Raw genomic sequence first — 22,959 nt, 5'->3', positions numbered from 1 at the left:
ATCAATCATATATATATATATATATATATAATAAAAGGCTCCCAAATAAGGAAGCTTAGTGCTAGAGACACACTAAGCTTCCTTATTTGGGAGACTTTTGTTATATTTCTATATGAATAATATTTTGTCTAATGACTAATTCATCTTTTGTGCTAGGCCACTGGTAATAATAACCTATGTTATTACCCTTTTTGATTATGTTCACACACACACACACACACACACACACATATATATATATATATATATATATATAAGTAATTAAGATTAATTTGAATCAGGTACTTAAGTTGAAGCACCAAGTCAGTCCAGTATTATCCACACAGTTCGAAATAAGGTGAATAAAATCAAAATAAGTAACACGATTTCAAGTAGTAATGCAGTACGACCGTTTCAAGCGACTCCATTTAATTGAACAACACAATCATTACATCAATTCAAATACAATGCTATCTTCAGCTGCACAAATATGGATTTTCAACAGATAAGATATATTAATATGATTTTTTTAAAACTTTCAACAGAGCAAGAGGATGGAAGAATTCAATGTTGTCACTATTGTAGCAAGAATTCAATGTTGTCACTATTGCTGCAAGAATTTCTTGCTACAATAGTTACAACATGAAATTCTTCCATCCTCTTGCTCTGTTGAAAGTTTTTAAAAAATCATATTAATATATCTTATCTGTTGAAAATCCATATTTGTGCAGCTGAAGATAGCATTGTATTTAAATTGGTGTAATGATTGTGTTGTTCAATTAAATGGAGTCGCTTGAAACGGTCGTACTGCATTACTACTTGAAATCGTCTTACTTATTTTGATTTTATTCACCTTATTTCGAACTGTGTGGATAATACTGGACTGACTTGGTGTTTCAACTTAAGTACCTGATTCAAATTAATCTTAATTACTTATATATATATATATATATATATGTGTGTGTGTGTGAACATAATCAAAAAGGGTAATAACATAGGTTATTATTACCAGTGGCCTAGCACAAAAGACGAATTAGTCATTAGACAAAATATTATTCATATAGAAATATAACAAAAGTCTCCCAAATAAGGAAGCTTAGTGTGTCTCTAGCACTAAGCTTCCTTATTTGGGAGCCTTTTATTATATATATATATATATACCCACCCACAGACACGCATACACTTATCAAATCATAGTGGTGACTATCAATTGAGTAATTGTGCACTGTGCCCTATCAGTGATTAAATATTTTGTCTATCTCCATTGTAAAGCCGCTGAAAACTTATCTCCTTGAAAGCCACCATCCAATTTATTATTCTATTACCTAGAATGTATTTTCACTACTTTAAGTAATACAGTTATATTTCCCCGTGATAAATTGACTCCCTTTTTTTCTTCTTTTTTATACATCCGCTTTTAATAGATTTACACACCAACCACTCACGTTATCATTAACTGCAATATATTGTGTCACTCTTGTTCGGTAGCGGCTATTGAAGTGAACAGTCACCGAATCGTGTAGATGTCACGCGAGCTATTTTGTGGTTGATATTCTATATTTTCTTTATGCAATGTATCTGAAACCCATTCTTCGCGGTTTTTTTTTAAATCTACGTAAGCGTTAAGTCGTAACACCGACTACTCGTCTAGTCGTTGTGCACTCTCAGTGATTAGACACCTCGCTTTGGTAAATTAGAGCTGTAAAGGTTGATATGCGTCTAGTAGTAGTAGTAGTAGTAGTAGTAGTAGTAGTAGTAGTAGTAGTAGTAGTAGTAGTAGTAATAGTAGTAGTAGTAGTAGCAGTAGTAGTAGTTGTTGTTGTTGTTGTTCTTCTTCTTCTTCTTCTTGCTGCTGCTGCTGCTTCTGCTGCTGTTTTTGATGATGTTGATGATGATGATGATGATAATGTTTAACCCGAGCTCAGCTCTAGTTGAGCAAGTGTATGATCAGGGACGTTCCCGCCATGCCCATACTATCTTATTTTGTTTTAAGCACAATACATATTACTGGCACTCCGTCGGTTACGACGACGAGGGTTTCCAGTTGATCTGATCAATGGAACAGCCTGCTCATGAAATTAACGTGCAAGTGGCTGAGCACTCCACAGATACGCGTACCCTTAACGTAGTTCTCAAGGAAATTCAGCGTGACACAGAATGTGACAAGGCTGGCCCTCTGACATACAGATACTACTCATTTTTGCCAGCTGAATGAACTGGAGCAACGTGAAATAAAGTGTCTTCCTCAAGGACACAACGCGCCGCCGGGAATTGAACTCATGGCTTTACAATCGTGAGCCGGGTGCCCTAACCACTTAGCCACGCGCCTTTAAAGTGCATATGGAAGGACTACATTACCCAATGCATCCTTCCTTCCTATTTTACGATATTAGTGTATGACTTGAGGAATTGGCACAGCTAGAATGTGTGTCGCCCCCGTTTGCTAACCTTTAAACAGGATTATACTGCAGAGTCAAAAGTATCGCCTCCTTTCGACCCCTGCGAGCTACAATATGAGAAAAAATTGACGGCTATTTCAGCCAGACAAAGCAACAACGAAGAAGCTCCTTCGCTTCCTTTTAATGTGTCTCGCTTCCCAATCACTCTAAACCACTCTGATACCTCTCACTTTTTCACGACAGCACATTCATCAGCGTCTCCACTGAGCCCATTAACCCTCTGCCCTATCCCCCGCAATCTCCCTGTTAGCTGCCACGTTTCGGGGATTTTCAGGGATTCCAGTTTAGCAAGAACCTCCCTGCGCAACTGAACCATGCATTCCCAGGCAACCGTTATAATGTGCCATTACCGTTTTAGTATACCTATTTCTTTACTACCCACAAGGGGCTAAACACAGAGAGGACAAACAAGGACAGACGAACGGATTAAGTCGATTATATCGACCCCAGTGCATAACTGGTACTTATTTAATCGACCCCGAAAGGATGAAAGGCAAAGTCGACCTCGGCGGAATTTGAACTCAGAGCGTAACGGCAGACGAAATACCTATTTCTTTACTAACCACAAGGGGCTAAACACAGAGAGGACAAACAAGGACAGACGAACGGATTAAGTCGATTATATCGGCCCCAGTGCATAACTGGTACTTATTTAATCGACCCCGAAAGGATGAAAGGCAAAGTCGACCTCGGCAGAATTTGAACTCAGAGCGTAGTGGCAGACGAAATACTGCTAAGCATTTCGCCCGGCGTGCTAACGTTTCTGCCAGCTCGCCATCTTACCGTTTTAGTATACCATTTTTAAGACACTGGCAGTTGTCTTGTCTCGACGAAGAGAAATTACTCAGAAACCATTAGTCTACAGGTATCACTACGGCTATAAAAGGAGCGGTAGACTCCCTTGCTCACAGTTTACGGACACAAATCATGTTTCGGTAGCCAGCTAGAAAAGATGTTTTCCTGGAGATAAAAATTAGTAACATCGTCCTGCGTGGGACTGCCACGTTGCGTTGGCAAATAGACTTTACTGTACGGTACTGTTACTACGTATTTCTCGCTCAGAGATTTAAAACTAGAATATTCACTCATTTTTTGAAAATGGCAATTTTTCTAAAACATATATGAACATACGTGTGTATGTGTATACATATGTGTGTGTGTGTGTGTATGCATGTGTGTATGTGTGCATAGATAGATAGATAGATAGATAGATAGATAGATAGATAGATAGATAGATAGATAGATAGATAGATAGATATATGGATCAACCTCAAAGGCATTCTAGACGTAACTATTTTCTCCAGGGACTACATTATCCTATGACAGTAAGGTGCGATTTGAGAGAAGTATGACTGCTATCTCTAGCAGATTTCCCTCGTGGTTTGTCTATCTGTGTGTGTGTGTGTGTGTGTGTGTGTGTGTGTGTGCGTGTGCGCGCGCGCATAGTGTGTGTGTGTATAAGCAATCAACTTAAAGGTATGCTGAAAAGCAAAAGCCCAAAAACACACATCATTCTTGAGAGGCGAAGAACCTTCTACAATGTCCTGGTATATATTAAATTAAAGAGGTAAAAATGCATTATTAGTGGCTTGAAACAGAGACAGGTGCATTGGTTAACAGTGAAATGGAAAATTCGTGCAGGTGGTGCCTTTAATAGTAGCTGAAATAGCCGCAGAGAGGACACGTGACGACAATGAGAGACAGGTGTTACTTTTGCAGTTGTTGGTGGTGGTGTCGTTGTTGGCATTGGTGTTGTTATTGTTGTTGGTGGTTTTGTGTGGGTGTGTGTTTGTCTTGTGTGTGTGCGCGCGCGCGCGTGTAAGTGTATGCGCTGTAGTTATTTCCCTTTAAAAAAATTTTTTGAAAATAAAACTCCTTACTCAGGTGTTTCAAGAATCTGGGAGTATTACCATTTTACTCTAATCCAAGAACAAGAGGCGGAAAGAACGTAAATTGTCATAAAAATTCAAATTTTATATATTAAAAAAGAAAATTAACATTTCTCCAAACTGGTACAAGGGGGAAAACTCAAGCATTTTCTTGATATATATATACTCTTTTACTTGTTTCAGTCATTTGACTGTGGCCATGCTGGAGCACCGCCTTTAGTCGAGCAAATCGACCCCAGGACTTATTCTTTGTAAGCCTAGTACTTATTCTATCGATCTCTTTTGCTGAACCGCTAAGTTACGGGACATAAACACACCAGCATCGGTTGTCAAGCGATGTTGGGGGTCAAACACAGACACACACACACAGACACACACACACATATATATATATATATATGTCCTGTACTCCCGTATAATTATTTATATATGCATGTATATATACATGTAGATGTAGGTACGTACATATATGTTTGTATGTATGCATATATTTTTATTTATCTCCTATATATATATATATATATATATATATATATATATATATACATATACATGACAGGCTTCTGTCAGTTTCCATCTACAAAATCCACTCACAAGGCTTTGGTCGGTTCGAGGCTATAGTAGAAGACACTTGCCCAAAGTGCCACGCAGTGGGACTGAACCCGGAACCATGTGGTTCGTAAGCAAGCTACTTACCACACAGCCACTCCTGCGCCTGTATATATTCCACAAATATATATAGATACAAAGTGTTTACAATTAGTTGTATAACTCTCGTGAATGATGATGATAATCCATCTGATAGCATTCCTATTAAACCTAATAACTGATCTACACATTTAGTGGGCTATGAGCATGTAAAATTAATTGAGATACCCCGAGAAGCCATTAAAATTTTTGCAGTTGAATTCAACTCCCGATTCAGAAGTTATTGCCGCTGTAATTTGAGTAAGAAATTCACTGGGTCAATCGACAGTAGTCGTTCCCCAACCTCAAGATAGATATGAATTCAAAACTACTGATTAATAAGAATCTTCTCAATACTACGTAGCTGTAGCTTACAACGATCAACCGAGTCTTTCACCCAACGGCTTTACTAAAAAGACTGAGATTGAAGTGGTTTTTAACCATTTGTAACTTGGTTAGATGGGGTGTTGATCCTTTTGGTTTTTTGCTTAGGCTGAATTTGGCTGTGTGCTGCTTCTTCCCATATAAGACAAGTCCATTTCAGATTTTCGATGAGACCATTTATTTAGACATCGACATTTCAGTGACATCAAAAGTTACTCGATGGAGGCTATATCTCTCTCTTTACTTGTTTCAGTCATTTGACTGCGGCCATGCTGGAGCACCGCCTTTAGTCGGGCAAATCGACCCCGGGACTTATTCTTTGTAAGCCTAGTACTTATTCTATCGGTCTCTCTCTTTTGCCGAACCGCTAAGTGACGGGGACGTAAACACACCAGCATCGGTTGTAAAGCAATGCTAGGGAGACAAACACAGACACACAAACACACACACATAATACATATATATATACATATATACGACAGGCTTCTTTCAGTTTCCGTCTACCAAATCCACTCACAAGGCATTGGTCGGCCCGAGGCTATAGTAGAAGACACTTGCCCAATGTGCCACGCAGTGGGACTGAACCCGGAACCATGTGGTTGGTTAGCAAGCTACTTACCACACAGCCACTCCTGTGCCTGATGATCAGTTGAGAATCATATGTATATGTTGTGTTTGGCCAAGAATTGATTAGTTGTATTCGTGAGGTGAGAGACAGGACATTCCTCTTTCATAATTCTCTTTAACCTGAGGTCAAGCAGCGACCAAGAATCTTGTCCTCTCAGGAAACTCTAAAACGTTTGCCCTGATTGTTCCGTGCTTCTATATTTATAGCCATATTTTTGCAGATATTTCATGGAAAATTCCACTTCAAATCGTACGATCGCAGCTGAAATAAAATTGGATGATAATTAACCCAACATCACCTAATATGCTATGACCTATCACTCATTACTGAGCTAATGTGGTTTCAGTTCTAAACCCCTCGACAGTACTTACCCTCCAGTGAAGTTGTCGGAGGACATGTGAATGAGGATAAAATGGTAACAAAATCATTGCAATGCGAATGAACAATGTGCAATGTATGCGTTATAATAAATAAAACTAGCAAAGAAAAGCCATCAAAAAATAAATTACGTACAGACATGGCATGTAGGCCTTGAATGAGACATCATGCGAAAAGTTACTTGCAGAAATGTACAGGGCCACAATACTGTCAATATTAATAAAACATGCAGAAAACTGTATACGAAAAATAACAGACACAAGATAGAGAACATTCTAAATTTTAAAACTCTAACTTGCAATACTGCAAACAAGGCTAGTTTTGAAATGCAAAATACGAAAGCAAAAAGCCATGTAACAAGGTGAAAACAAATAAATCATTGCCCGTGTTCAGACTTCTAATATGCAAAATTGTGCTGAAACGCGAAACGTGCAAATAGAGGAGTCAGTTCTCAGAGATAACGGTTTTGAGAACAATGGAGTGCTTGTCTTCTGTCTGTATATATGTTGACAGAAACTATCAGCGATGTTGGGTGCATTAAGCCATTTCAATTTATTTTATATTCAACGTGACCATTGCGAGGTCTTATAGAGGAAAGTAGCTGGCTTGAAGCAAGGCGCAGAAAAAGAATGGTTTGTATTCTTTATACGCGAAAATGCTAAGAGAACAGGGCAAATGTGTAATTGAATATATGTATGCACGTGGTTTACATTTAAAAACGAAGTGCAGCAAAAATTTATGCTAACAAGAAGAGTGCAGTTTAATTTAGTAACGTGAGAAAACTGCAAACATTTACACAAAAATATAAAGCAAAAAACCATTGCAAGAGAACAGTTGGTAATGTAAATTCGTAGATGGTGCATAATCTTTCATGCAATGTAATAAGCATGTGTGTATGAAATTGACTGCAGGCGAAGTCGGCAGGAAAATTCGTTAACTTTGGACATGATACTTGCAAAGATATTAACATGTTTACGAACGAGTAACATCTGCAGAGAAGGAGAATTTTTTTCCATTTTTTAAAAATAAAATTGAAACGAAGAGTAAACATAAAAACAAGCACAGAAAAAGTTCTTGAGAGTCTCTTCTGTGAAATCATGTATGCAAAGCAGTTTTGTTGCAATTTGTTGTTGTGCCACCGATCCAATTCGTCGTTGTGTTGTCTGGTTGATATTAGCTGCTAACAGACTAATTATGATTCGTGGCTGTCGACCGGTAACGAAATGTTATGTTCATGTTGGCGTTGAAGTTCAACAGTTAATGGTTGAATTAACTTGTTATTGTGTTGTTGTTGACGTCGGAGGTACCAATGTATGGAAGGTTGAGGTCTGTGCTTTGTAAAAGCTATATCGAATTGTAAATTGCATTATTTGTATTTTTGCCGGACGTTTTCGTCTTGAAGTTTGTTGAGCGACTCTTTCGCTGTTGAATTCAGCAGTTTGTATTGTAGTGACGCTATACAGCGGCGCGCGCGCGCACCGTCCATTCCTGTTTCGCGCGTGCGGAGTTTGTGCCTTCACCAAGGCAGAGAGAGGAAAGGCCCTCTCGCGCATGCGCAAAGCACCGGAAGAAGGACCCTTTTGCCTACGTGGCAGTTAGCCGAGGCAGGGGGATCGTAGGACGTTGACCACTAGCGTCCAGCAGCAGTCATTGACTTGAGACACAGCGATTGAAGGCAACGGACGTTAGTTCTTTCTCTCTGTCCGAACTTGATCATAGCAGCAGCCTTTACCAAAAGACTTTTAACCTGAATTGATGCAGACCACATCTTCTCCCTGTTCCGGACGCCATCTTTGACCAGTGTCGTTAGCATTTGAACACTGTAAATTCTACAGCGATAAAGTTCAGCTCTGACACATCTATACCAAAGGGATACCCAGATATACCACTTATTTGTTACTGTCATAAGAGAATAAAGTAGATATATATTTTTTACGTTTGCGTCTTGTTGTTTCTGACTGGTAGAATCTGGATTATTAAAGCAACGGAAAGTGATTGCTTCTCGCACCCCCAAAAGGTCCAGAGAAGATATTCACACTTTCGTTACAGAGGTGTCGGCGTCGAGTTGATATCTCATTTGTTGTTTTGGTCGCCATTTCTAACGACGAACTGGTCATTGATTTTCTGTCTTGAAAGACGTTTGCTATCAACGTGACTGGCCTTGACTGACATTTCTTGCGCCGGAGGTCTCCATTGTAGCTTGATTAATCGTCGGGTGTCGGCAATGTAACTAGTTTGGACGTCGTGGGTCACTATTTTAACTTAGCTTGCTGGATGTTGACGTCAGGATTACCAAATTGGTAAGCTGTAATTAAGCGTAGGAGGGTCATCATTTTATCTTGTAGTTCCATGTTAGAATCATTTGCTTGTTTGATGTCGAGGTCATTTGCATAACTTTTATAAGCAAGAGTTAAATTATTGCCAGAGCTGAATTTGGCTGCGTGCTGCTTCCCATATAAAACCAAGTCCATTTCAGATTTTCGACGAGACCATTTATTTAGACATGAACACTACATTGATCACAAAAGTTACTTGCCGGAGACTTTATCACTGATCATCAGTAGAGAGTCATACATGAATGCTGTGTTTGACCAAGGATTGGCTAGTTTCATATTTGTGTGGTGAGAGGCGGGAGATATATATGGCTCAGAAACCTGGACGCTATCAAAGAAGCTTGAGAGGCGGTTGGATGGAACCTACACTCGCCTCCTTATGAGAGCTCAAAATCTCTCGTGGAAGCGCCATCCAACCAAAATGCAAATATATGGGAAACTACCACCTGTGTCAGTTTGCTGGACATTGTTGTAGAGCTGAAAAAGAAGTAATTTCTACTCTTCTCCTCTGGAAGCCATCTACTCGCAATGCCAGAGGGCGCACACTCTCCTACCCTGATGTAATCTCCAGGGATACAGCCATCCAGCAACAGGACCTCCGTAATGCCATGATGGACCGTGAAGTCTGGCGTAGCATGGTAAATTTCATTGTCTCGACCACGGTCGAACAATGATGATGATGATTAACCTGGGGTTGAGCAGCGACCAAGAATTCTGTCCTCTCAGGAACTCCTGAAACCTATACCCTGATTTCCTGCGCTTCTATATTTATGGCCATATTACGGCAGGAAAACCATAGAAAATTCCACTTCAAACTGTACGATCGAATAATTGCAGATGAAATATCGTAAACTGGCAATTAGGCCGCTATTACCTGATATGCCGTAGCCTATTCCTCGTTACTGGGCTAACGCTATTTCAATTCTGAACCTCGCTACTTAAACAAAAGTGCCATTTCGCATACCGTAAATCCTCGAGCATAGTCCGCCCTTGAGTATAATATGCAGGGGATTTTTAGGGGGCTGTACCTCTGAAAAGCCTAAACCTTGTGTATAATACGCACCCCTTCCCTAACTTGCGTCAAGGAGGTCTATATAACGTCCTTGGTTTGTAAAAATGTATACGGTAACGCCATTCAGCATATGATATAACTTCAAGTTTAAACATCGCTGAATAATATCTACGAGGCATTTTATGGGCATGTAATGTATAAAATGTTTTATTAGAGGTTAACGTACAGGTTTAAGTCCCGCTTATAAAACACCCTAGTAAAGACCCACAGTAGTTCAAACATTTAATACTGGTATTTAATTAAGTATCTATTGTTTGCCACGGTAATGATGCAAACTGTCAATACAAACAGCAGGATGAAGTATTTAGCGCTAAACTATTAAGCACAATTCGTGCATAATTAAGCCAGCAGCACCTAGTCGAACAAACACTTCCGCCGCATGCGTAATACAATAATGATGATGTTCTTAACTGTTATATGGGAATGTAAATATGTTTGCAAATTGTTTTTGTTACATGTTATTCTATGTTCTGAATACTTTTATTTTAATAAATGTTGCTTACTGCAAGTTATGGATGATTCTTTTATGACTTCATTGCTTTCAGGCTTAGCTTAAGGTATTTTCGCGCCCAACATCACAAAATGCGTCTGAGTAAACATTGCCGGACAGCAAATAGAGACTCGGACATTGCTGAGAAAATATTTTTCGTTTTTAACCTCGTATATAGTACGCACTAGGGATTTTGACCTTTAAATTTATGGGGTGGAGGGGGAATGCGGATTATACTCGAAGATTTACGGTACTCAAATTTGAAAGTGAAGGACCTTATGTGATGACTGTTTACAATTTTCAAAGCTAAATGCAGTATTGGTGGTTTGAAGCACAGCCAAATGCATTGATTAACTGTCGGATTGAGAACATGTTCTGCTCCCAAATTTGACATGTAGTGCATGCTAAAATAGCTGCAGAGAGGATACACGTAATGGTGGTTGGTCATGCGGAAGAAAGATAAGGGTTTTTTACTACGAACAGTAGAACAGTTTTAACAATACGAGCGCCGAAGCTCTTAAATTGTTATCAAGAGCCCTATTGACTTTGCTCTCTCTCTCTCTCTCTCTCTCTCTCTCTCTCTCTCGCTCTCTCTCTCTCTGTCTCTCACTCCCCCTCTCTCTCTCACTCCCTCTCTCTCTCTCTCTCACTCCCCCTCTCTCTCTCTATCACTCGCTCTCTCTCTCTCTCTCGCTCTCTCGCTCTCTCTCTCTCTTGCTCTCGCTCACTCCTCTCTCTCTCTTTCTCTATCTCTCCCTCTTTCCCATATTTTGCAAAAACAAAAAAAAACGCAAAAGTTAATTTTGCGCTGTAATTTATAACCTATATTCTCTTTAAGTGCTCCATCCAATATGTACCGCTTTTTTTCATATTTACGTGGACTACTATCCCTTATGTTAAATTTGAGTGAAAATTATTTAAGGCAAATACGAAACTGCATCAAATTTTGGTGCACTACAAATCATGTTTCTGTTTTTTTAATTTTGATCCCGACATAGATGGTTTTTTTCTTCATATTATGATCCCGACAATGATGGATTTTTTAGCTTTTTTTTTTTTTGAAAATTTATTTAAAATATTGTACCTGGTTTAGATATTTTATTTCTTAAGAAATCATAGCCCATCAACTATTCAATGTGTCTATAACAATTCCTCGGCATCTGCCGCTTTCTAGCAAGCTCACAACTCTCCAAGGGGGCAGGTACTACTGAACGGGTTAAGAATTACTGTTAGATCTTTTCGGATATCTGATGTGATTTCCAATTCAATATTGTACCAATAATATATTGTGTCAAACTAAAGTGGCTTGCTGGCAGAATTGTTGGCATTCCAGACAAAATACCATAACAGCATTTTGTCTGTCTTTACATTCTGAGTTCAAATGCCGCTGAGGACGACTTTGCCTTTCATCTTTCGGGATCGGTAAAATAAGTACCACGTGAACCCTGGGGTTGATGTAATTTGATTTACCCCTACCTCCAAATTGCTGGCCTTTTGCCAAAGTTTGAAACTAATATATTGAGTCAAACTCAAACTGTACTTTTGCAGGAAAAAAGCCAGGTCGTATATGAGAGGGGTCCAGTTGGTGGAACGATCCAGAACTTGGAAAGACGAGAAGGGACTCATGACTATCTGCCAGAGCTGTCGCTTGTAAAATTATCTTCCCAGCCTTCTTGAATTTTGAGAGGTTTCTTCTCACTAAATTTCTTCCCAAGGCTCTTTTCCTGCTCCGTCCACCTCTGAGGTGTAAGGCCGATGCAATTGATGTCGGTAAGATGAGATTTCCATAGAACTGTATTTCCTGGATGAAAGAGAAGGAAAGAATGAAATACGAGTTTTGAAGGCTGACTGACGAAAGGAAGTGAATTAAGGGTATCAGGTGGGTGGGTAGGCTGAAGAGGTGATAGTGTGCAAATTCAGTGAACGTATTTGCCAGTCAACTAAATAATATCTGGTTGAACGAGGCGTTCACACACACACACACACACACACACACACACAATGAAGTGATGTTTGGATGAATGAGAAGACGAAATTCTAAGTCTCTCTTTTTTTGTAAGATAATATCAGACATGACGGTACAATAGAGAACTACAAGAAATGAAAAAGCGATGTCGTATTGGACTGGTTCCGTAATTATGACAATGAAAGAGAAAGGGAGACAGGGAAGAAAGGGCGGGCAGAGAGAGAGAACGCAAAGGCCATCTACTTTGGTGTAGTTTTTAAGTTGGTAACAACTCCAGGTCGTTTGTACCGCAAAAACTCAAATCAAACAGCTGACAGTCAAATAGGGGTTGACGTGAACGCTTTGCTACATTCTTTTCTTTTGCTTCTCCCTCTTTTTTTGCTTTGATGAAAGCTTGGGTTTATTTGCAACCAACAACCTTGATTGGTTAATTTAATGTTGACGTCATTAAATAAGTTTGAGGAATAACAGTGTTCAGTTTTCTGCTAACATCACTCAGTGATTTTTATGTGTAGTTGTTGGGCGTCATTGAGTCGTGTGTTTTACTAATGTCGTTAATTTTATGTGTCCCAGTTGTTTCTCAAAAATGTTCTGACTCGAAGTAAAAAAAAAAAGACTTTGTTCCAAAGGGATGTAGAGATCTGCTACATTACTGCCATTGCAGACAGCCGGATATGTAACAATGAACGAAATCAGGATACATGTATATCATTCTGTGTTACTGGTGATGACAGGTTCTACAGAGAAATGGTCTATAAACAACAAACGATAAGAAATATTGTATTTCAGGACGGTCATTTTTTTTTGCCAAATAAACACACGCACTATATATTCGTTCTACACTCGTTTATTACTGTTCTTATTCACGAGTAAAAATAACAACTATAATAAACGAGTGAAAAACGAAAATATAGAGCTTGTGTTTCTCTGTCAAAAAAAAATTAAAAGAAAATAACCATCCCGAAATACAACAATATCCGAAACGGATCTATTGCATCTCGATCACAGATTTTTAAAATTGATTTTGGAAAGACTTTCGCCCGTCCCCCCACCCATTTTCTCCCAATTTTTTATTTATTTTTTTGGCAAAAATTTTGGGATACGGAGGTTCCGGAAAATTGCCAAATATCGGTATTGTTAATTTTCTTACCCCTCTTTCCCCCACCCAAATTCTTCAATTTTGAGTTTTTTCCCCAACACTAACCCTAACCCTAACCGTAACTACAGAAATGTTTTGAAATTTTTGTCCGAATCATAATCTCCGTATTTTTCCGCATATTTTGAAAAAAAATTCTGATCAAAGTAAAAAAACTTAAGGAAATAGGGGTGGGGATGGTAATTTAAAAATACCAATTTTTGCCAATTTTTTTTTGCAGATTCGTATTCCCCGTAGTCAAAAAGGATGGGTTTGTGTCGAAAAAAAATAATAAATTTTTTTTAAAGGGTCAGTTGGGGTGGGGGGAAGACGAGCGGAAGTCTTGCCTTGATTTTTTTTTTTAACTAAACAGTTTGAAACTTCGAATACTGATAGAATTTCTCACGTAGAACACGGTTTACTCTGAACGTTTTTGACAAAATTTCGTATTTTAGAAGTTATTTCGTGTTAAAGTAGTCGTATTTGGGTAATTTCAACCAATCAACGACGTGTATTCGACTCTTTCCCTCCCTTCTATACTATCAACTAGCAACCAGCGAGCGAGCTTGTCACTGCCACTACAATTACCGTATTTTCCGGTGTATAAGCAGCCGCTATTTGTTTTGTTTCACCTTCATATTTTGATAATGTTATTTTTTATCTAATAAAGACTTTACACTGAAAAAATGTTTGTTGTTGATTATAGTAAGATAAAATCATGACATTAACTATGCATCTCATAGTTGTAACATAAGGCATTTTGAAACTACATATACGTCAACAACAAAAAAGCTAGCTGCGAACTTGTTGCTCTATAGGTCTTTTAAACACCGGCGCGCTTTATGTATGGATAAAACACCGATATCGGACAAACGAATAAATATATGTAAATATTTCTTTCTTCTTGGTGTTGATTCTTCGAACAGAGTAATGACATTTAGCAGAGATGACTTGGAAGTTGTTCCTCTTCGATTACTATCGTAAACAGCAGTAGCTTTCTTCAACTGAATACACGTTGTTGATTGGTTGAAATTACCCAAATACGACAACTTTAACACGAAATAACTTCTAAAATACGAAATTTTGTCATAAACGTTCAGAGTAAACCGTGTTCTGCGTGACAAATTCTATTTAGTTAAAAAATTAATCTAAAAATCTGTGATTGAGATGGAATAGAACCTCTGTTTCAACTCACGGTTTCACATCAGGAGTTTTGCAACATAAATTCATAAACGTAAAGATAAGAGAATACTAATGTAGTTTTAATGTACCAGGTGGAACAATCTGGACTACTGTATACATAAATGTGCAATGTGTGTGTGTGTGCGTACGCGCGTACGTGTGTGTCTGCGTGTAAAGGTGTGCGTGTCTGTGCATATAGAGATAGAGGGCGTTACACAACTTTAAGGTTCAGACATGTGACCTCATCTCTTTCTCTTTCTGCACTGGGACCTCGAACTGTAAAGATGTGGTCTAGCCTCTCTCAACACCCACCATAGAAGTAAAGCACAGAAGACCATGGCCTTTACACACCAACCATTCTATTTATCATTCCATTGTGTATATACGTGTGGCCACAATAAGCGTGTTTAAGTTGCAACCTCGCTTGTATATGTTTTTCATCCGAGTTTACTACCAGCGAAATTACAGCCTGTTGAGAGTCATATTAGGTGGCTCATAACGACCTGCACCATCTAAACAACGAAAACATTTATGCGAGAAATAGGTTACTTAAACCAATGAAGGTCAAGAAAACAATCCGATGTGAGCGTATTATGGATGGTGTATAAACGAGGAAGGAGAAAAATAAACCATGAAACTGTGTGCATTCACATCAATCTATGTGGGTCTGCACGATACGCCTGAGAAGTTGTACAAGTGGACTGTAGAAACTTGAATATTGTTATACTAGCAGTATCGCCCGCCGTTGCTCGGGTTTGTAAGGGAAATAACTATATAAGCATTTTTAGAGAGTTACTTCCCTTATATAAAACCGAGTAAAAAATGCATTAAGAACGAAAAAATGATGGTAATTTTTTTTTTAAATCGTAGACTCATCGTAGACGCGCGCTAATACCCAGAATGGCTCGATATGAATCACGACTATAAGATACCCGGTTTTGGTTAAACTGCACCGCAAAATGTGGGAGTAGTTAGGAATCTAAATCGTAGGAGACAGACTCTCACACACACAACTGAAGTTTTATATATAAAGATTTAACATTCAGATTCCTTTGACAAATGTATTGCTTATTTATTCACATTGCTTTGAATTAAGCACGCATTATCTTGTAACTTGAAAATTTCAATGGTGTGTTGGTATATTTTTTAGAATGATATTGTAGAGTAGGTGTGAGAGGTTGGATACTGTCAGTTTTAACATAAAACGGGTAGAATATTTGGGCCGGATACAGCCGGATTAAATATTAAAGGGTTAAACTAAAGCTACCACATATTCGATATGAACTGGATCGCAAGGTGAAAATTATTGTCAACAGAATGAATGAAAACAACCAGGTGTTTGTATGGTCATGCACGTCAGGTGTGTTGGAAAATGTGTAAAAAAGAATGTTCGAGAAAACAAAGGGAATATTTTGATATTTGTGTTGGTGTGTACACAAAGAACAGTATTTGTATTCAAGTCCAAATGTACGTGAGTACGCTCGCAAACAGAGCAAAATATTGGTCTCAAACTGTGGTCGAAGGCCAGCCAGTTTGGAGAAGGTTTAAATCGATTACATTGACTCCAGTGCTCAACTGGTACTTATTTTGTCGACCCTGCAACGGATGAAATGCAAAGTCGATATCAACGGAATTTGAACTCAGAACGTAAAGACGGACGAAATGCTTCTAAGCATTTTGCCCGGTGTGCTAACGATTTTGCCGGCTCTCCGCCTTAATACTGGTTTCAAATTTGGCACAAGGCCAGCAATTCCATGGACAGGGGTAAGTTGATTACATCGACCCGAGTAATCAGGTAATACTTATTTTATTGATCCCGCAAAAGCTGAAAGGCAAAGTCGACACGGTGAAATTTGAACTCAAATCGTAAAGACGGACGAAATGCCGCTCAGCATTTCGTCCGGCGTGCTAACGTTTCTTATTTCTTTACTGCCCACCAGGGGCTAAACATAGAGGGGACAAACAAGGACAGACAAAGGGATTAAGTCGATTACATCGATCCCAGTGCGTAACTGGTACTTATTTAATCGACCCCGAAAGGATGAAAGGCAAAGTCGACCCCGGCAGACGAAATACCTATTTCTTTACTACCCACAAGGGACTAAACACAGAGGGGACGAACAAGGACAGACACACGGATTAAGTCGATTATATCGACCCCAGTGCGTAACTGGTACTTATTTAATCGACCCCGAAAGGGTGAAAGCAAAGTCGACCTCGGCGGAATTTGAACTCAGAACGTAGCGGCACACGAAATACCTATTTCTTTACTACCCACAAGGGGCTAAACACAGAAGGGACAAACAAGGACAGACAAACGGATTAAGTCGATTATATCGACCCCGGTGCGTAACTTGTACTTATTTAATCGACCCCGAAAGAATGAAAGCAAAGTCGGCCTCAGCGGAATTTGAACTCAGAACGTAGTGGCAGACGAAATACCTATTTCTTTACTCCCCACCAGGGGCTAAACACAGAAGGGACAAACAAGGACAGACACACGGATTAAGTCGATTATATCGACCCCAGTGCGTAACTGGTACTTATTTAATCGACCCCGAAAGGATGAAAGGCAAAGTCGACTTCGGCGGAATTTGAACTCAGAACGTAGCGACAGACGAAATACCTCTAAACATTTCGCCCGGCGTGCTAACGTTTCTGCCAGCTCACCGGCAGACTTGTAATACTCGGTAAGTGACGCCCTGTGTGTAGGTATGTACGATTTTCTTCAAGCGTTGTAGGCCACATTTCTTAGCCTGAATTATTGCAACGCAGCTATGAATGGGTCACTTGAAGGTTTTGAAGATGTGAATTTTTATGCGGTGAAGAAGGGGCTGCAGAGGAACATGTCAAAGAGAATGGCTTCAGTCTCACACTTAGCTGTTTCTGATGAGTCAAGAGTAAAGTACATAGCTGTCAAACACTTTCACTTTTCGCCCGCCAAAACAGTTTCAACTTCTTATTGTTTTGGGGTGGGGGTTTTCCCAGTGGGAGAAACACTTTCAGCTTTTAATAATAGTGAAACTGTTGCATTCATTGCTCAGGTGAACTTCAACAAAAGAAAAAGAATGTGACATCAAGTGTACTGTTGGTGAATTTCAGGAAGCATGGAAGTTGGGTCTTTTCGGTTTGAACGGCAGTTTTTTCTAGCGGTGTCATATGAAATTGTCACCCATAATTATGACCCTACTATCGATCTATTGCATTTCAATCTGTTTTAGGGTTGGGGTTAGAGTTAGGGTTAGGGTTAGGGGTGGGGGAAGGGTATCTTTTTTTCTTCAGAAATGTAAATAAACCCAATCTGTTTCTTAAACGAGGGACATATTCATACGGCACAGAATGTTTTCACCTCAATAGATGTCATTGAAATTGGTTGAAATTGCAGAAATTGAAGAAAACAAACAACAAATATCTTACAAACTATAGAATTTTCTCAATAAAGCTAAGAGAAAAAGATGTTTTATAAACACATTCTACCAGTATACAAAGTTTAAAAGTGTTTAGTTATGTGGAAATTATTTTTAAAAACTGCCGTTCAAACCGGAAAGATCCTGGAAGTTTTGAAGGCTGCTGTGTCTCAACAGTTAACTATTGATGCTATCCATGCTTCATCAATTCTGAGCGTGAAAAAATGTTTCCGGACGTTATGGCTGCTGTGTTGTTTTCTTGATTTTGTAAGCATATCCACGAGTGTTTGACAAATGGAATTCAAAAAGGTTTCCAAGGTTGTTGTTGGAAAGATGGTAGATAATCTTGTGGGTGTCTGCCAAGTGAGTTGCTAGATATCTGAGCTATAATGTGTACATGCCCAGGGAAGCAAGACTTCAGAGTATGGTAGATGCCTGACGGCGGGTATTCGTTTGGTTGCACGTTTCTGAACAGTTTCCAGGAAACTGATATGCTGAGCAAAATAGGTGTTCCAAATTGGTGATGCAAACTCTAAGGGTGGACGTACCATAGTAATACACAGTTTTCAATAGATAGCTGGAGAGTAGCTGGCAAAGATCTTTCTGGGTGATGCTAAAACACCCTCAGCCTTCTGGAAAACACCTATTTCTGGTAAAGTACTTTCGTTTTTATGAATAACAGGAAACGAAGAAGCGCCAAAAACATTAATCACAAATTTTCAACCGTTAAACTTTAAGTGTCTATAATTGTTAAATTCATACCCGTCGCTAAGGGGGTCCACTGTACGGCACCCATCCCCACCCCTCACTCGTCATTGGTTCACCTTCAGATTTACAGTGACACACTTATTTCGCAAATTCACTTTAGCATTATTACTAACTAGCAGTATCGCCCGGCGTTGCTCGGGTTTGTAAGGGAAATAACTATATAAGCATTTTTAGAGAGTTACTTCCCTTATATAATATCAAAAAAATGCATTAAAAATAGGAAAAAATTATGGTAATTTTTTTTTATTTATCGTAGACTCATCGTAGACGCGCGCTAATACCCAGAAGGGCTCGATATGAATCACGACTATAAGATACCCGGTTTTGGTTACACTGCACCGCAAAATGTGGGAGTAGTTAGGAATCTAAATCGAAGGGGACAGACACTCACACAACTACAGTTTTATATATATAGATTAGTAGTGCCCATTCAGAGTATTCTGAAGCACCTCCAGATACCAAAGTCAGGCGGCAAGCTTGGTTAAACTCAAGATTAATTTTGCTTTTTGTACTTTCGAATTCAGTACTTCGGAAACGAAGGTTCGTGAAGAGTATGGTATTGAACAGTATTTAAGGCGGCGAGCTGGCAGAATCGTTAGCACGCCGGGCGAAATGCGTAGCCGTATTTCGTCTGCCGTTACGTTCTGAGTTCAAATTCCGCCGAGGTCGACTTTGCCTTTCATCCTTTCGGGGTCGATAAATTGGGTACCAGTTACACACTGGGGTCGATATAATCGACTTAATTTGTTTGTCTGTCCTCTCTGTGTTTAGCCCCTTGTGGGTAGTAAAGAAATAGGTATTAAACAGCAGGTGATTTTTTAACATAAGCCAAACTAAAGACAAACTCATTTTCTTTCAAATATAATGTTGATGAAAATTTTAAATCATCATTTATTAGTGCAAAGAAATATATGAGACCAAAAAAAAAGTCCAAATATTAACAAAGTGGTTTGTCCAGCAACGACCTTGTAGTAACAACTTCTGTTGTGTAGAAATTCAAAGCGTTACTACCAAGCTGGTTTGGTATATGGTTGTGGCGACGAGCTGGCAGAAACGTTAGCACGCCAGGCGAAATGCTTAGCAGTATTTCGTCTGCCGCTACGTTCTGAGTTCAAATTCCGCCTAGGTCAACTTTGCCTTTCATCCTTCTGGGGTCGATTAAATAAGTACCAGTTAAGCACTGGGGTCGATATAATCGACTTAATCCATTTGTCTGTCCTTGTTTGTCCCCTCTGTGTTTAGCCCCTTGTGGGTAGTAAAGAAATAGGTTTGGTATATGGTTGTCAAGAATTCACTGCTAGTGATCGGTGGTTATAATTTCGAAATAGCTATGAGATAAGTAATAAAATTTGTTCATGATACAGCAAGAATTGTGCCAACCGAAGAAATCAAACTACTTACTGTATTCACCTAATACTGATAAATTAAAAATTTAAATTGTATGATATTTGACATACCTACATTTGTCTATGTTGTTCAAATACATGTAACTGGCCAGTACCTAAGACATTTGCAGCCCACACCCCCGAAACTTTTCGGTTTGAACGGCAGTTTTTCTAGTGGTGTCATATGAAGTTGTCACCCATAATTATGACCCTAGTATCGATCTATTGTATTTCAATCTGTTTTAGGGTTAGGGTTAGGGTTAGGGGTGGGGGAAGGGTATCTTTTTTCTTCAAAAATGTAAATAAACCTAATCTGTTTCTTAAACGAGGGACATATTCATACGGCACAGAATGTTTTCACCTCAATAGACGTCATTGATTGGTTGAAATTGCAGAAATTGAAGAAAAAAACAACAACTATCTTACAAACTATAGAATTTTCTCAATAAAGCCAAGAGAAAAAGATGTTTTATAAACACATTCTACCAGTCGAAAAGATCCCGTTAATGTTCCGTTTAAATTACTGCTACAAGAAAGACTTGAGCAAGAAGAAGAGTCCAGAGGTTTGATATTCTGGAAAGGAATAGCAGGATCGACGATGGACACAAGGATGGCGTGAGATGGAAAGATGAGTGAGTCGAGGGTGCTTGAGTGGGAGAGGTACGAAACCAGGCATCTTTTGAGAAACAGAGGCTATTATCACTGCGGCAGAAAAAAAAACACAGAGAGGAGAGACAATAACTATGTACCTATGGGCCGGAGGTTGTAGTGATTCAATGCCATTCGAGTGGCCTTGCTCTGGATGCGGTCTGTTATTGTTTATGTGGTGGAGGCGCAATGGCCCAGTGGTTAGGGCAGCGGACTCGTGGTCATAGGATCGCGGTTTCGATTCCCAGACCGGGCGTTGTGAGTGTTTATTGAGCGAAAACATCTAAAAGCTCCACGACGCTCCGGCAGGGGATGGTGGTGATCCCTGCTGTACTCTTTCACCACAACTTTCTCTCACTCTTACTTCCTGTTTCTATTGTACCTGTATTTCAAAGGGCCGGCCTTGTCATTCTCTGTGTCACGCTGAATATCCCCGAGAACTACGTTAAGGGTACACGTGTCTGTGGAGTGCTCAGCCACTTACACGTTAATTTCACGAGCAGGCTGTTCCGTTGATTCGGATCAACCGGAACCCTCATCGTCGTAACCGACGGAGTGCTTCCAATATTGTTTATGTTCAGCGTACATTGTAGATATTTCCAATATTATATATGTAGACAATGTTAACCCTTACCATCGGTTAATTAGGACAATCGCTTTAAATGGATATTCTTTCTATTGGTACGGTTTAACGAGGGTTCATTTATTTAGGGCTTTAAACATAAATATCTTCAAGAAATATATCCGGGCTGGTGAAAGACGGATGATCACGGTTGGAACGCCTTTGCACGTGAATCTGCTCCAATCGTGACTGTCCTGTAACGAAGCAACAATATAACAGATATGATATGAAACTAACATTTAAAAATTGTTGTTTACCTCAACAATGTTTACGTTTTGTTATAAAGATGCAGTTTATTGTAAGTGTTCCTTTTTTCTTATGAGTTCACTGAACAAAAATAAACTTGCATGAAAAATCAAATAACTTGATGTAGTTTTATACTATATTTATTAAGGCGGCGAGCTGGTAGAATCGTTAGCACGCCGGGCGAAATGCGTAGCCGTATTTAGTCTACCACTACGTCCTGGGTTCAAATTCCGCCGAGGTCGACTTAGCCTTTCATCCTCTCGGGGTCGATAAATGAAGTACCAGTTGCGCATTGACGTCGATATAATCGACTTAATAATCCGTTTGTCTGTCCTTGTTTGTCCCCTCTGTGTTTAGCCCCTTGTGGGTAATAAAGAAATAGGTATTTCGTCTGTCGTTACGTTCTGAGTTCAAATTCCGCCGAGGTCGACTTAGCCTTTCATCCTTTCGAGGTCGATAAATTAAGTACTAGTTACGCACTGGGGTCGATGTAATATAATCGACTTAATCCGTTTGTCAGTCCTTGTTTGTCCCCTCTGTGTTTAGCCCCTTGTGGGTAGTAAAGAAATATATATATTTATTAAAGTTATTATTAAACAATGGCACCAACTTGTAAAGTAGTTCGCTTTTTTTTTTCTGAGCCGAAAAATTAAAATTACTTAGAACAAATACAAATCCTTTCGGATGTATCGAATCATTTAATGTGGCATAAAAGCGGAAGTGATGACGGGGTTACGAAACGAATGTTGTTTCATAGAAAAAAAGTTCTGCTAGCTCCGCTGGTAAGCGTAGCACGTGACAGTAACATGTTCGACCCGGTACAATCACGTTAAAATTCGTATGATCCATTATTTTTTTTCAAAAATAATTGTTTCATTACCTGTGTTCGGAAATTTTTTAAGTGTTACCAAGGAATTAATTCCCCGACTGAAATGTTTTCTCATAATGCTATTTTACCACAGGTAAAAAATTTTCGTATTCTTTTGTCGTGTTTCCTCTTTTGTACCAAAATGTTTCAGTGACGAATGTTCAATGTCATTTTCCTCTCATAAATAAGCCAACCTATTTCAGGATTATCTTCGTATTTAAAAAAACTATTTACAATACTTTCTAAAAAAAACGATATTTCATTATATTTATAAACAAATATTCTATTGACAAATTTTCAGCAATAGTAATTCTCCCAATGATTAATGGTATTACATAATCATTTATGTAGTGTATTATTAATCTTTAATTATTCTATCCAGACTTTTGTGAAGAAATATCTCTGTTTTAAATCCCGGGGAATTTCTTTTCTT

The 22,959-nt window shown here is 39.0% G+C and overlaps 1 protein-coding gene across 3 annotated transcripts in view; it reads left to right on the top strand.

Moving 5' to 3' along the window:
- Window positions 1-22,432: 22,432 nt before the first annotated feature.
- Window positions 22,433-22,959, top strand: part of LOC115210666 (ATP-dependent zinc metalloprotease YME1L) — a 60,924-nt gene continuing 60,397 nt past the window's right edge. For all 3 annotated transcript variants that reach the window (XM_029779327.2, XM_029779326.2, XM_029779325.2), the window contains exon 1: window positions 22,433-22,620. In XM_029779327.2, the coding sequence (XP_029635187.1) occupies window positions 22,591-22,620 (30 nt within the window). In that variant the 5' untranslated portion in view covers window positions 22,433-22,590. The remainder of the gene's footprint in view (window positions 22,621-22,959) is intronic.

The sequence above is a fragment of the Octopus sinensis genome, linkage group LG4 (assembly GCF_006345805.1).
Source record: "Octopus sinensis linkage group LG4, ASM634580v1, whole genome shotgun sequence".
Classification (NCBI taxonomy): domain Eukaryota; kingdom Metazoa; phylum Mollusca; class Cephalopoda; order Octopoda; family Octopodidae; genus Octopus; species Octopus sinensis.
Note: the sequence above shows the minus strand (reverse complement) of the source record. Positions and strands in the feature narration are given on the sequence as shown.